At 37.5% G+C, this 14,433-nt stretch overlaps 1 protein-coding gene across 2 annotated transcripts in view; it reads left to right on the forward strand.

The window, feature by feature from the left end:
* LOC145764581 (cysteine sulfinic acid decarboxylase-like) overlaps positions 1–13,363 on the forward strand; it is a 38,494-nt gene extending 25,131 nt beyond the window's left edge. The window contains exons 7-10 of one of the 2 annotated variants that reach the window (XM_082576211.1): positions 5,531–5,641; positions 10,034–10,174; positions 10,278–10,555; positions 13,021–13,363. In XM_082576211.1, coding sequence (XP_082432337.1) covers positions 5,531–5,641; positions 10,034–10,174; positions 10,278–10,550 — 525 coding nt within the window. In that variant the 3' untranslated portion in view covers positions 10,551–10,555; positions 13,021–13,363. Of the gene's footprint in view, positions 1–5,530; positions 5,642–10,033; positions 10,175–10,277 lie in introns of both variants that reach the window. The other variant, XM_082576210.1, reaches the window with a different exon arrangement.
* Positions 13,364–14,433: the final 1,070 nt, after the last annotated feature.

The following is a 14,433-nucleotide window of genomic DNA, read 5'->3' on the forward strand; positions in this document are numbered from 1 at the left end:
CACACTGCGATGCAAAGTCGTTTCGCACTTCAAAATACATTTAAATAGCCTAGATCAGTGGTTTTCAAACTTTTTTTGCTACGCCTCTGAAAAAGTTTTCTGAACTTGCAATGCACCAGCAAATAAAAGTAAATGAAGAAACTTATGATTAAAGTTTTGTTTATTGATACAACAACAAAAAGCAATGTATATTATTCAGAGATGTACGTGTACGCCGCAAATTCTATGCCGTAAACTTGCGGCGTCGACTTTTTGTTTGCGCTAACGCTTACGGCCACATTTTTTTGGATAGTTGTCGCTCGAGGCTACGCCGTAAAGTTTTCGCGGTTTTTTAGCGCATAGCGTCAACGCATAGCCTACTTTTTAATGTCTTAGCTGTTGTTTGCATTTTTTTTTTATCAAACTTTCCAAATTTTGAATAAGTTGAAAGAATGTTTTCAATGGGCAAAGACATATTGAAACCAAAACGCAGCAAAATGTCAGATGAACACTTTCAGATGCTTGTGTTTCTTTGTGGAAATTCAAAATAAAACTTGTTTGTTTCGAGTGGTTTATACCGTGTGAATGTTTGGCACCTAGCAAACAAAATGAGTTTACGCTAGTGTATGCGCTGACGCCGCCAACTTTTTTACAAATTACGTTGACTCATACGCCGTATGGTTTTTCGAACGTTTGCGTTTACGCTGACGGCGTCAATATTTTTTGTATGCGCGTACATCACTGATATTATTTAATGTGACGTGTGGACTTTTTTGTTTTCACAAAGTTCATTGAATCTTGGGAGAATTTTTGAAATTGCCGCCCGCATTTCTCTTTCACTGTTTATTCGTGATCAATATTTGCTTTTTATCACCGCCAAGGCAGAAAATTTTGCTTCACATAAATACGACGTGGCGAATGAGATAATAATTGGCAGTGCTTTCTCTCACCAAACCTGGATAATCGTCATTCATTGAATCCAAAGATTTGCCGGATTTCCTACTACGAAAGGATCACGAATCCTTTCCTAGTTTGAAAACTTTTCCGGGAAGTATTTTGCAAATTTCCACTCAAGCTTGGACAAATGTAAATAAATATGCTTCTAACCCTAACCCTAATATGCTTCGCAAATTTGAGGGGAAACAACGCACTTGAAACCTCAACTCTTCACTATTTTCAAACTGAAATAACACCAAGAAAAATTATTCAGAGTTTCCAATTTTTTTTGAAGGATAGACATCCAATACTACGTTAGGGTATCAGCAGTGGCAATTTTTTTTAGTTAATTGCGGTGTAATCGGCTAGGTGCATGAGACACATGTGTCCCAGCGGTCCTCGAAGGGTTAACCTCATTTGTATAATCTTAAAACTGAGTTCAGCCAAGAAACGGAACTATTCTGCGACGCCCATGGAAAAGTGAAACGACGCACCAGGGCGTCGCGACGCACAGTTTGAAAACTACTGGCCTAGATCACCGACCGGGAAATATTGACGGTTATTATCAATTTTAGAGAGTAGCCTAATATAGTCGTTTCCTCAATACTTGACAAACAAAACCTAACAACCATAATAGCATAAAAATAAACTAAAATTTACAAACGTTTTCGGCCATACTCAATGGTCAGGCCTTCCACATTTAACTGCAGCAAGGTGATGCCTTCCCATACGACAACTGAAGTTTCCCGCCCTGAACAGCTATTAGACATGAAGGGCGCATGCTCTGGGTCGGCATCACTCTCTACAGGATGGAGTTGCATGGAGCTCTGTGAGCTACAATTGCTGTCTCGATTTGTTGTCATTCGTTTGATTGCAAGAATCAATTACCAGGGCTCACCACCAGGAGGTTGACAACCTGAGCCCATGTTGATTCTCTCATCTGACTGGTTGTGTTTACTTGATCTTGCGTGCTCTGCGCACAGTCGACGTGTTGGCTTCTGGCGTGATTCGCGAAGCTCTTGTTCACATTTCTCTTTGTCCACTTTTCGGTTGTGTTGTGCGGGTTGTAAAGAGTTTAGGTGCTAAGTTTATGTTTAGCTATGTTTTATAAAGCCTTTGTTATGGTAATCTTATTAAGTCAATAAAATATGTCAATTTATAAAACATTGCTTTTGAAAAGATAAATACAGTGGAAGAAATGAATAAAGTGTTGAGATCAGAGAAATTGGATATTGATCCAAGCGAGAAGGAAACAGAATGGGCATGGCAGCATTGGATATGGACTTTTGAGACTTTCGTAGCGGTTTTGCCCCAAGAAAATTTAAACAAGTTGAGTGTTCTGTTCAATTATGTGTCTCTACGAGTGTATCGCTTTATTAGCAATACAACTTCGTACGAGGAAGCTAAGCTTCAACTTGAACAAATTTTCGTTCAGCCAAAAAATGAGATATATGCTCGCCATGTACTCGCAACTCAAAATCAACACAATTCCGAAACCATTGCCGCATACTTGCGTGCATTACAAGAGTTATGTGAAGACTGCAATTTTCGTCAAGTCTCAGGAAAAGAATACGAAAACGAATATATTAGAGATGCATTCATAAGAGGAATATATTCTTCGTGGATCCGTCAGAGGCTCCTAGAAAATAAAACACTTACTTTAAGTGAGATGACAGATCAAGCAAAATCCTTAGAAGCAGCTGTAAAGGATTCGCAATCTAATGCAACTCAGAACGCTATTAATGCCACCTATCTTGAAGAATCAGTCGTGGAAGATGTTTCTGAAAACACTCTGTCGGCCTCTATCAATAAGGAACAGTGCATGTTTTGTGGGAGAGCAAGACATTGCAGATCCGTTTGTCCAGTTAAAGAAGCACATTGCTTTAATTGTCAGAAATTAGGACATTTTTCTATTGTTTGTCGTGCAAAGAAAAGTGATGATGTTATGAAAACTAAACCAATTAAAATATTTGCTTCCATTTTTATTCTACAATCGGAGCAAGTTTCAAACAGAATCCTCCACCAAGACGCACACTTGGATCTGAAAAAGGTTTTTATTCTAGTTCTCTTTCAAAGGCGGCGGCCCCTGTTGTAGCCTACTGGGCGACAAAACTGTTTCCGCGTTGTTTGACAGCGGAAGTTCTGAGAGTTTCATTCACCCTCGCATCGTAAAGTCCCTCAATCTCAATTTGGTCTCACAAAGGAACACTAGGCCTATAGCTTTGGCGTCTTCGAAATGTTCCGATGAACTTTTGGGTTATGTGGCAGTAGACGTCTCCTACCAAAACCACGTATACCCAGGTATGAAGCTCGGTGTTCTTGACGCCTTATGCGCGGATGTCATACTCGGATTAGATTTTCAATCTCAACATGAAAGTGTGATATTTCATTATAGAGGGAAGAAGTCGAGTGTTTCTGTGCCTGTGTGCAGTTTTACCTTTTTGAAGAATAATCCCCCAGAACCATTTAAACATCTAACCCCAGACTGTCACCCCATCGCTACGAAATCACGAAAATACTCTCAAGATGATCGGGCATTATTCGTAGAGAAACCACTCGTTTGTTGCAAGAATCAATCATTGAAGAAAGTCAGTCACGTTGGAGAGCTCACGTCGTGGCTGTCAAAGAACAAAACACCAAAAAAAGGTTAGCAATCGACTACTCACAAACTATAAATAAATTCACACTATTAGATGCTTTTCCGTTGCCTAACATGGGACAATTAGCAAATGAAATTGCTCTATACCGAGCTTTCAGTACGGTCGCTCTAACTAGTGCGTACCATCAAGTCCCTTTTCAAATAGAAGATCGAAAATTTAAGGCGTTTGAAGCAGATGGCGGGTTATACCAATTTACCAGGTGTCGTTCGGAGTCACTAACGGAGTAGCTTGTTTTCAACGAGTAATCACTGAAATCATCAAAGAAGAACACTTAGAAAGGGTCTACCCATATTCAGACAACATAACTATCTGTGGACACAATCAGAACGATCACGACAAGAAACTCAGGAAGTCCATGGAAGTTTCCAAGAAAAAAGGAATCGTTCTCAATGAAGCGAAAAGTATTTGGACCACAAGGAAGTTACCAATACTTGGCTACGAAATTTCTGAAAGTGAGATCAAACCGGACCCGGGCAGACTAGAACCCTTACGTCAATTGCCTGTGCCAACTAATGCGAAAGAGTTAAGTCGTTGTTTGGAATTTTTTTCTTATTATTTCTGGTGGGTACCCCGTTTTTATAATCGTATACAAGGGTTAGGGTTAGTTTTCACCGCCCAGACAAACGACACCTGGTGAAAGCAACGCAGTCATTCAAACGTTCGAGCATAGATTTTAAAGGATCTCTCCCGTCTCGTAATCGTGACAAATATTTCTCGTGTGTCATCGACGAATTTTCTAGATTCCCATTTGCTACACCCACTACCAATATGACCACTGAAAGTGTGATCGAAGCGTTGACTTCATTGTTTACCGTTTTTGGAATGCCTGGTTACATACATTCTGATCGAGGGTCTTCTTTTATGAGTCAAGAACTAAAACAGTTTTTGTTGGAAAGAGGAGTAGCCACAAGCAGAACCACGCCGTACAATCCTGCTGGAAACGGACAAGTCGAGAGATGCCATGGCGTTATTTGGAAAGGTATTCAACTAGCCCTAAAGTCGAAACGTTTACCTACTGAGTGCTTGCAGGATGTACTGTCTGATGTCCTACATTCGATGAGATCACTCTTATGCACAGCTACTAACGTCACTCCACATGAGAGACTTTTTAACTTTGCTCAGATCTACATGTGGATATTCAATGCCTACGTGGTTGTCGACTCCGGGCCCGGTGCTTCTTAAACGCTATGTACGAAAATGTAAAAACGACCCGTTAGTTGATGAAGTACAACTCATTGAAGCTAATTCAGATAAGGCTCGTGTAGAATATCCAGATGGACGAACCTCAACAGTAGCTACAAAGCATTTAGCACCGTATGGAGGATCTTCCGAAAAACTGGAGATCATACCCAATTGTGACAAAGTGTGTGCTCCAGATGATGAAGAAAGTACTACCAGTAGTAGTAAAGTGGCCGAACAAACTGACTTCACCGAAACTCCTCCAGGAGCAAATTGAATAATACACCGACTTTGTCAGAAGAAGCTGTCACTCCAATTACTGATACACGGTCTGAGACTGTTACGGACAATCTAACAAAAGGGCGAAGTGTTGTCGCATCAGAAACATTACGTCGATCTAATCGTGAACGACGCCCCGTTGATCGTTTAATGTGTTATTAGTTATTGTCAAGTTTTTGTTAGTATGTATTGGTTTCATTTTAAAGTTTGGGAGAGTGTTGTAAAACTATTGATTCTCTCTTCTGATTGGTAGTGTTTAATTGATCTTGAGTGCGCACAGTCGACGTGTTGGCTTCTGGCGTAAGCCCCACATAACAACTCTCGACACTCCCTTTACTCTTTCAGTCACTGCCGCTTCACAACCACCACTGGCATTCAACTTAAATTTATTTCCTAGATAGCAAAAGGCATTCACCATTCACGTGAAGATATCTTGCCCATGTAAAGAATATTTTATTGGCATTGTAGTTTGATAAATGAAACTTTAACTTTTGCAGAAACTTTTGAAGGAATGCCATTCCATTAATATCCCGTATCTATTCCAGCAAGACAAATTCTATAATATTGATTATGACATCGGCAACAAAGTGGTGCAATGTGGGAGGAAGGTAAGTGATCGATTACAACTTTCGTAAATGAATGCTGTGGATTATTACCAGGACCAGCAAAGCTGTTTTTATTCAATCAACTAATTGTCAAATAGACTATTTGGAAGGTTCTAGTCATAACATTATATTTTCTGTTTAGGTTTTAATATGATTGTTTTAAAAGTAGCTACATATATCGGGCCCTGATAACTTAATAGATGTAGTCCAGGGGTGTGCAACCTACGATCCGCTGGCCTGATCTGGCCGGCGTGCAGCTTTTGTGCGGCCTGCGAAAGCATTCGAAACATCTCCACAATAAAATAATTGGCGTTTCTTACACCTGTGGCAAACAGCTACCTATTGAGGCGAGGATTTCAAGATTTTATGAGCAAAGCCTCATGGATTTTGGTATCAAAATCCATGAGGCAATACGTACAATTCTAAAAGACTCCAGGGATGGTTTATTGCTTGAACAAGTTTGGCAATCGAGTATGTGATTTTTAATGGCACTTTTTCTATTGAGAACAGTTAAATCCAAATGCTCTCTCACTCTTGTGACAAAATGTTGCGTGGACATGAGCTTTTTTCATATCATGATAATCACACTTTTGCTTTTTTCTCAGCAAAAAAAAATTTGTAGAGCTTTTTATCTTTCATTGTCGTACTTGGTTCCAAGCACTGACTGCCTCTTGAACGAAAAGTGTCCGAGATTATCAGTCATTTGCTGCATGTATTAGTTCTATGTTGGTGTTTGTTGGTATAAACTAATCACTGATTCTGACATGCCTACAGACGTAGTGGTTAGTTCCATAAACGTGTTATGTTGACGCAAAAAGGACAAATGAAAGGAGCTAGAAAATCAATACGAAAATTATCTTTTTATGTTATCCACAATGTGCGGATATACCATACCTCCAACGGCCGAGATGTCGAAATCGACACCTCATACAAATTTAATAAGATTTGTAAAGCATAAAAGATTTTCTGCATGAAAAAAACTAATTCAATAGTTTTCACACTTACTTATAGCGTTTCTCATGGTAATTGTCCAATAGGGTGGCTCGTTTTTGAACTTTTTTTTAAATTCTTTCGGGGTAGTGGGGAAATGGTGCCAATGAGTGAGAAAACGCTCATGACAAAATTTGAGATTTGTAAAATATTGTCTTCAGCCTCCTCATGGGGCCCAAATTCGAAAAATGGGGTCAAAACGAAATTTTTTTTCAAAAATATTTTTAGTTTGGGTAGATGCAGTATTGTTTGGATATATCTAAATAACCTAAGAAAAAAAATTGGAGTCATTTGAACTATTTCTTTAGCTTCCTCACAGCCTCTGAAAATTTTCATTTTGCTGAAAATTTTGCATTTTTGTTTGTGGTTACAAAACTACAAACTTCGTCAGTGACTTAAATTCAAATAAAAGACGTCACTTTTTCCTACCAAGTAAACCCAATTTCATTAAAAAATGACGCTACAGCTCAGGGCAGATCTATAAAGAGAAATACAATGACGTTTTATAGCTGGTAAAATGTCTAACGCAATTATGTATCATGTAATCACCCACAAAAACGCGAGATTTTCAGCAAAATGGAAATTTTCAGAAGCTGTGAGGAAGCTGAAGGAATGGTTCAAATGACTCTAATTTTTTTTCTTAGGTTAATTAGATATATCTAAACAATATTGTATCTACCCAAACTAAAAATATTTTTGAAAAAAATTGCGTTTTTGACCCCATTTTTCGATTTTTGGGCCCCATGAGGAGGCTGAAGACAGTTTGTTACGAATCTCAAATTTTGTCATGATTGTTTTCTCACTCATTGGCACCATTTTCCCACTACCCCAAGAGAATTTTAAAAAAAAGTTCAAAAACGAGCCACCCTATTGTTCGGCTTGATATGTGCTATGGCTCGGCTTGAAATTAGTTCATCCTACTGAGTTTGAAAATACCTTCCACAAATCTATCAGTGATTTGCAACAGATAAGTTTATTCATGTTCGAGAGCCACTGGAAAGACTTGTTGTTAATTGTATGAACTATTACACTCCGGGTTGGAGCCTGCCAATCGATGAATAGCTATTTCCAATGAAAAACAGATGTCCTTTTATCGTGTTCATGCCAAACAAACCAGACAAGTTTGTGCATGAAATTCTGGGTGTTAGCCGAGGTTCATTTCAAATATGATACGTATGCAATACTGTACCGTACTTAGGCTATTACTTATCGTACCTCGGAGCTATTGAAAGAAAGCAACGACGAAATGGAAGGCTTCTCGTTGAGGATGTAGTGATGAGGATCACCACCAATTTACATAGACAAAGCGGGTACAACGTCACAACAGTTAAGTTCTTCGCTTGGGTGAATCTTACTGGTTTGCTACAGGAAAGAAATATACCGTAACCATTGTTGGAACTATTCGAGCTAACAGTAAAGGACTGAAAAAGGAGATGACCAAGGGTGGAGGAGAAAGATTTTCCAGTAAATTCTTCTACAATTCAACGAACAGCTGCATGCTTGTGAACTATCAGTGCAAACAAAATGCAAATGTCCTTTCCACTATGCATGGCAGCTCCAGTATTGATGCAACAGAGAAAAAGAAACCTTTTGTGATCCATTTTTATAACGAGAACAAAGTAGCAGTTGATGTGTTTGATCAAATGGCAAGAAAATACACCATACATGCAGCAAGCAAAATATGGTCTCTTGCAGTTTGGACAAATATGCTAGATATTGCAGCTTTGAACTCTCGGACTATTTTTAGAAAACTTTCCGGCAGCAACATCAGCCGACATAATTTTATCCTCCAGGTTGAGAGCTTGAGAACTGTTCATGTGCTCAAAGGAAAGCCGACTCTGTCGTCCCTGCTCTTCTCTCTGCGATCTGAAAAACGCAGAAAATGTGGTGGACATTATTGCAAAAACAATACAGTTATCATTTGCCACCACTGTCGAAAAGTGGGAAGTGTGATAATGGTAACTGGAAAGTCACAGAGAGCAAAGGCTACACTGCGTAAAGTGTTTGTTGGTTTGTTTGATTATTTTCTCCTGAATAAGAAAACTTGTGCTGTATGTCTTCGCTCTGTTGAATTTTTAGATCATCGTACACAGTCAAGATACAGATACAGTCAAGCTTCGAACTGATCAAAACCTGGTAGCCTACGTCATAATTTTCATCTAAAACCAAAAAATGAACAGTGCAAATAAGTGATAAAAGTAATAAGTGCTTCAGATAATTTTATCACTTTTAAAATAAAACGAACTCTTACTGTTAATTTTGCGAAAAAATAAAGTTTTTTTGAAAAGTGTCGATTTCGACACCAGCGGTCGTAGGAGGTATACTTTTTTTCGGCCGTTCTAGTGTTAAATACATGAGAAGAGAGAAAAGTTCTCTTTTCGTCTATTGCGAGAATAGGATGGTTCAATAATATAAACAATACAATTAAAACAACACCATAGCAATCTAGACAACACAACAGACAGGAAGCAGCGAACTGACTTAGACAACTAGAATTTTTTTAGGTGTTTGAAATTAAATTAGAATTATAGTTACAGCTATTCTAGTTTTTAAAAATTAGACTAGACTTAAAATTAGAGCTAGCTAAGTTTTCGCAAACTAGAGTAGAATTTAAACTGGATTAGAATTAGTTTGCCGCATTTGTCACATATATTTTTCTTTTTGGATAAAAACGCTAATATGGCAATTCATGGGCAACTCTCGATCAAAGTGTCATTCCCCCATCACGGCACCAAAACCATTTACGTCATAATAGACATTGTGATGTATGTGAATTGATGAGTTAATCGAGTATAACCCTAACCCTGACTTCGCTACTTATGCGATGGAATGACAGTATGACACTTTGATCTTGATTATTTTATAGCATTTTCCTTGCATGAGGTTTCCTTTCGTTTGCTGAAAAACACTGTTGGAAAAAACAGAATTTTTAGCAAAACTGGAGATTAAATTAGAATTAGAGTAAACAAGTTTTTACCAAATTAGATTAGAAATAGAATTAGTAACGTTTTGCTCTAATTCGTCGAATTAAACTACTAGAATTATCTAGTTGTCCAAGTCTAGCAGCGAAAGACCATATCAGTCCTATTTTTAACGTTTTCTTTTGACAAACATACAAAAATATCTCAAAATCTAGAGCTAATTCGGAAAAAGTACAGTAATGTTGTTTTCAGTTTCAGCAACCCTTCAATACCTCTATACGTGGAAACTTTTTGGCACGGAAATGTGTGTTGACTGATATCATGATTCAATCATATTTGAAGATAAAAAGAAATTTTTTTTTTTTGGATGTAGTTGTGTTTTCTGATGAGGAAAATTGTTGCTTTGGAATCCTTTGTTTTTATGCAATGATTTTGTTAATAATATGGTCATAAAAAACTCCAATCATTTTGAACTTTCGTTAAGGTGGACGCTTTGAAGCTGTGGTTGATGTGGAAAGCACACGGAAACAACGGATTTCGCGCGAGGGTCGATAAAGCGTTTGACAATGCAGCTTATTTGACTGAAATTGTGCGTAACGCGGAAGGTTTTAAGTTGGTGGCGGAGGTAAGTAGTTTAGTTTAGGAGATCTTTAAGTTTTTAAAAACCATTGGGCGGTTTCTGGCATTACAACTCTTAATTTATCAAAAAGTTTATTTTCGATTTTTAGCCGGAGTGTACCAACGTCTGCTTTTGGTACATACCGAAAAGCTTGCGCGCCTTCAAATGGGACATTTCTGATATGGAGTACTGCCGCAAGGTGTCTCAAGTGGCCCCGATCATCAAAGAGAGAATGGTAAAGAAAGGTTCGATGCTGATTGGTTACCAAGCCCTTGGAAATCTTCCAAACTTCTTCAGGATGGTTGTCATCAATGATGTCGTCACTCGTGACGACATGGATTTCGTAATCAGTGAAATAGATAACTTGGGAAGAGACATTTGACAGTGGTGAGGCTTTCATTTGTTGCTGGCATAGCTAGTTGGATTCAAGATAACATTTCTACCTGCTTGTATCACACAAACTTATCCCAAAGATATGACAAAGCTACAAAGATTTAATCTAGAGCCATAGTATCTATCTGTACAGTAGGGTGGATCGTTTTTCAACTTTTTTTCCTAATCGCTTATTAATAGTGCGGAAAAGTTGAGTTGTGCACTGACATTGTAAGCACTACACAAAAAAAAATTTTCAAAAATTTTAATATCTTGGGTTGCCCCAAAGAAGTTGAAATATTAGAAAAAGTGGAAAATTTCCAAAAAATTTATTTTTTGTTTTAGTTTTTAATCGCTTGTTAAAAACGCGGAAAAGCTGTGCACTGACATTGTAAACACAACACAAAAAAAAATTCAAAAATTTTAATATCTTGGGTTGCCCCAAAGAAGTTGAAATATTAGAAAAAGTGGAAAATTTCCAAAAATTTTATTTTTTGTTTTAATTTTTAATCGCTTCAGAAAATTTCTGAAAATCAATATTTCCTTCGCATTGCTGATCTCATGGTTGTCTGTATCCTATTTGATAACATGAATATTCACCAACGTTTGCTGCCTTCCCCTTAGTGCGGGCCTTTTGTGTGTTATGTGTAGGTAACACAGTACACGCTTGACTTACTGTAGGTTTCAAGCTGTATCTCTCTCACGCAGCTACACGGATCGCTAATCGATCTCATGACGATGACCATAACTCTAATTTCGTCCCACCATACTAGACCACCAGACCTGTAGCGTCTGCTGCATTGCACGACGTAGGTATGGTAATGGTTAGTGCTGATAAAACTGGTATTATTGATAGAAACAAAGTTCTGAGATCAAAAAGTAGAAATCGAGAAGAATTGCAAGAGTCCAGGTCGGACGTTTTACTCGATTTGTATTTTGGTGGCTGAAAAGACAAGACACTAAAGATTGAAGTAGACGATCATGGGCTGTCTCACAGAAGATCTGTTGTTGAAGAGCATGTGTGTATTATCGCCGAACCTGGATCTCAGTATTTAAGTCCAGCCGCAGGAACAGCCAGAAGCATTGCCGACTCCATAATATCAGCAGTTCATGATAGAGGAACAATTACCTGTAGGATAATCTAAAGGCCATTGTCGATCCTGTCATTCAAACATATGGATTTTTTGGCCACAGCGAAAACATACTTCTATCAATGCTGTTTGACAAAGAATCACAGGGGCGTGAGCTGGGAATACGCCGTATACTGTTTGCACGAGAAACTCCCGTTTGCAATGAAATCCGGCGCTTCAAACTTCCAAAATTCAATTTTACTGCTGTCAGTTATGTTGATAATGATATGCTGGCAAACCGATAACGACAAAAAATGACAACAGAAAACTTTGGTCGGTCAAAAACATCAACACAAGACAACATTTTCTTAGTTTCCCTTGCCACACGCAAGCAGTCGAGCGAGGTGTCAAGGTTGTCACGGAGGCTTCTGTTGCAGTATGTGGTGCCGCTAACCAGCACGATGGATTCATCAGAAGTCGGCTACAATCCAGGAAAGACATGCCGCGTCTCAATACAAAACAAGATTTTAGATTATGTTCTTAAAAGGTTTGCGTATCCTATACGTACTTGTAATTCTACTTGTAAATATTGATTTTCTGCGTAAATACAATGATTCGTGGAGGTAGTGCAGTTGCAAATGTGTAAAAATGAAATTTTTAATAATTTGCAATTTCTTTTTGAATTTTGCGTTGTACTTACAATGTCAGTGCACAACTTTTCCGCGCTCTTAAAAAGCGATTAAAAACTAAAACAAAAATAAAATTTTTGGAAATTTTCCACTTTTTCTAATATTTCAAATTCTTTGGGGCAACCCAAGATATTAAAATTTTTGGAAATTTTCCACTTTTTCCAATATTTCAACTTCTTTGGGGCAACCCAAGATATTAACATTTTTGAATTTTTTTTTTGTGTTGTGCTTACAATGTCAGTGCACAACTTTTCCGCGCTCTTAAAAAGCGATTAAGAAAAAAAGTTGAAAAACGATCCACCCTACTGTACAGTTCTATAATGCGGTATGTTCGATGCAACATATTTTCAAGAGTTGTATAATTTATTGTTACACGACCATGATCATCTTTACAAGGAAGTTGGTCAACGTTGATTCAACATTGTCCAGTCTATTTCTGGAACCACAAAAATTAACTTGATTCATGTTTCGTGTTTTATTTGTCACAATGATGCGGGGAATCCCCGTAAACAAGGCGTAATGAGCGACGATATATTCTTATATTTATACGAGATCGATGAAACTTTAAACTGACATTGTTCGTGTTGTAGAATTGTTAGTTTGAGTTCCTTGGCAGTCTCCACAAACGCGCAGTTACTTCCCCACTGCACTGTAGGGATACGGACAGTGATCGTTGGTGCCTCTCAATAGAACTTCGTAAATACATTCATCTTTGTGCCAGACGCGGTGGCAGCGACCATCGACGTTCGTTGGAGCCCAGAACCTGAATATTGGAGTTGACGTTGGTGGGAAGCGCATGCGTTGCAAAGTTCATCAACAACAGAACGATATTTGTCTTAGACCTAAAGCGTACAACTGGAAAAGAAGAATTTGTTGCAACCATGGCCACCTAGAGACATAATCTGATTTGTCACGTTCTGCAGAATTTTCCAGATTTTGTCAACTGTTTCATAATCGTTTAGTAGTTGTCGCGCCGTGCAAACCGTGCAAAGTAGTTGTCGTAAATTTTGATTGGATTGTATCCATAATAATAATCGCACTATTTACATCTGGAAACAACGGTACTGCTGTGTATGGCTCTCTGCTAACAAAAAAGCTCAGAGATCTGAGGTCAGATAAACTTTTCAAACGAAATCAAAAACTAAAGGGATAGCATCTATTTGTGCATTTTATGTACGATTTTTTATTCTTAGCCTATTTCCTAAACAATTTTCAGTCTGGTTGGTGCACTGCAGTCTCCAATAAGCCACTTCACATGACCAAAGTCGACTAGAGACCATTTTTTTATCATCGCCAACCTAAACTTTTCAAACATCTAAGATTGGTTCAACAAAACCAAACAAATTTTTAGAATTCACAAAACAGAAATGTAAACAATTTTTAGAATTCACAAAACAGAAATGTAAACAACTTTTAGAATTCACAAAACAGAAATGTAAACAATTTTTAGTCATTTTTTGTCATGTTTTGATTATACAGTCCAGACTTGGACAACTAAATAATAGTAGATAAGTTTAGTTGTCTAATTCCTAATCTAATTCGGTAGACACTTATTTGCTCTAAGTGTAGTTCTTATCTAAATCTTCAGTTTAGCTAAAAATTTAGTTTGTCCAACAGTATGGAAGGATACTGCGCTCTTATTAACGTTATACAAAGAAAATGCAATAAAACGATCAAGATCAAAATTTCATTCCATACCCTTGAGCAGCAAAGTCATGAAAAATTAGTTTAACTCTTAGAAGGTTGTGCTCCTGGAGTCTTGCTCAGTATGGGGGGTGGGCTGTCGATTCTTCTTATGCTTTTTGAGTGATACTCTATTATTTTTTAAGGTGCGGTTTCAAAATTTGAGATTCGTTTTGTAAAATTATTCACGCTGAGCATATCCGAAAATTAAAACTATGTGAATTTTAGAACTGCTCATATACGTTGAAATGTTGAGGTGACTTACGACTGTCATTGTAGCGTGAGTTTACACATTTTTCGAAAAGTTCAAATTAAATTTATGAGACGAATTAAATTATTAAATATGAATAATTAAATTAATTTAATATATTTAATATTAAATTAATTTATTTAATTTATTTATTTATTTAATTAATTTGATTTATTTTATTTATTTATTTATTTTATTTAA

Source organism: Aplidium turbinatum, chromosome 2 (assembly GCF_918807975.1).
Source record: "Aplidium turbinatum chromosome 2, kaAplTurb1.1, whole genome shotgun sequence".
Taxonomy (NCBI): Eukaryota; Metazoa; Chordata; class Ascidiacea; order Aplousobranchia; family Polyclinidae; genus Aplidium; species Aplidium turbinatum.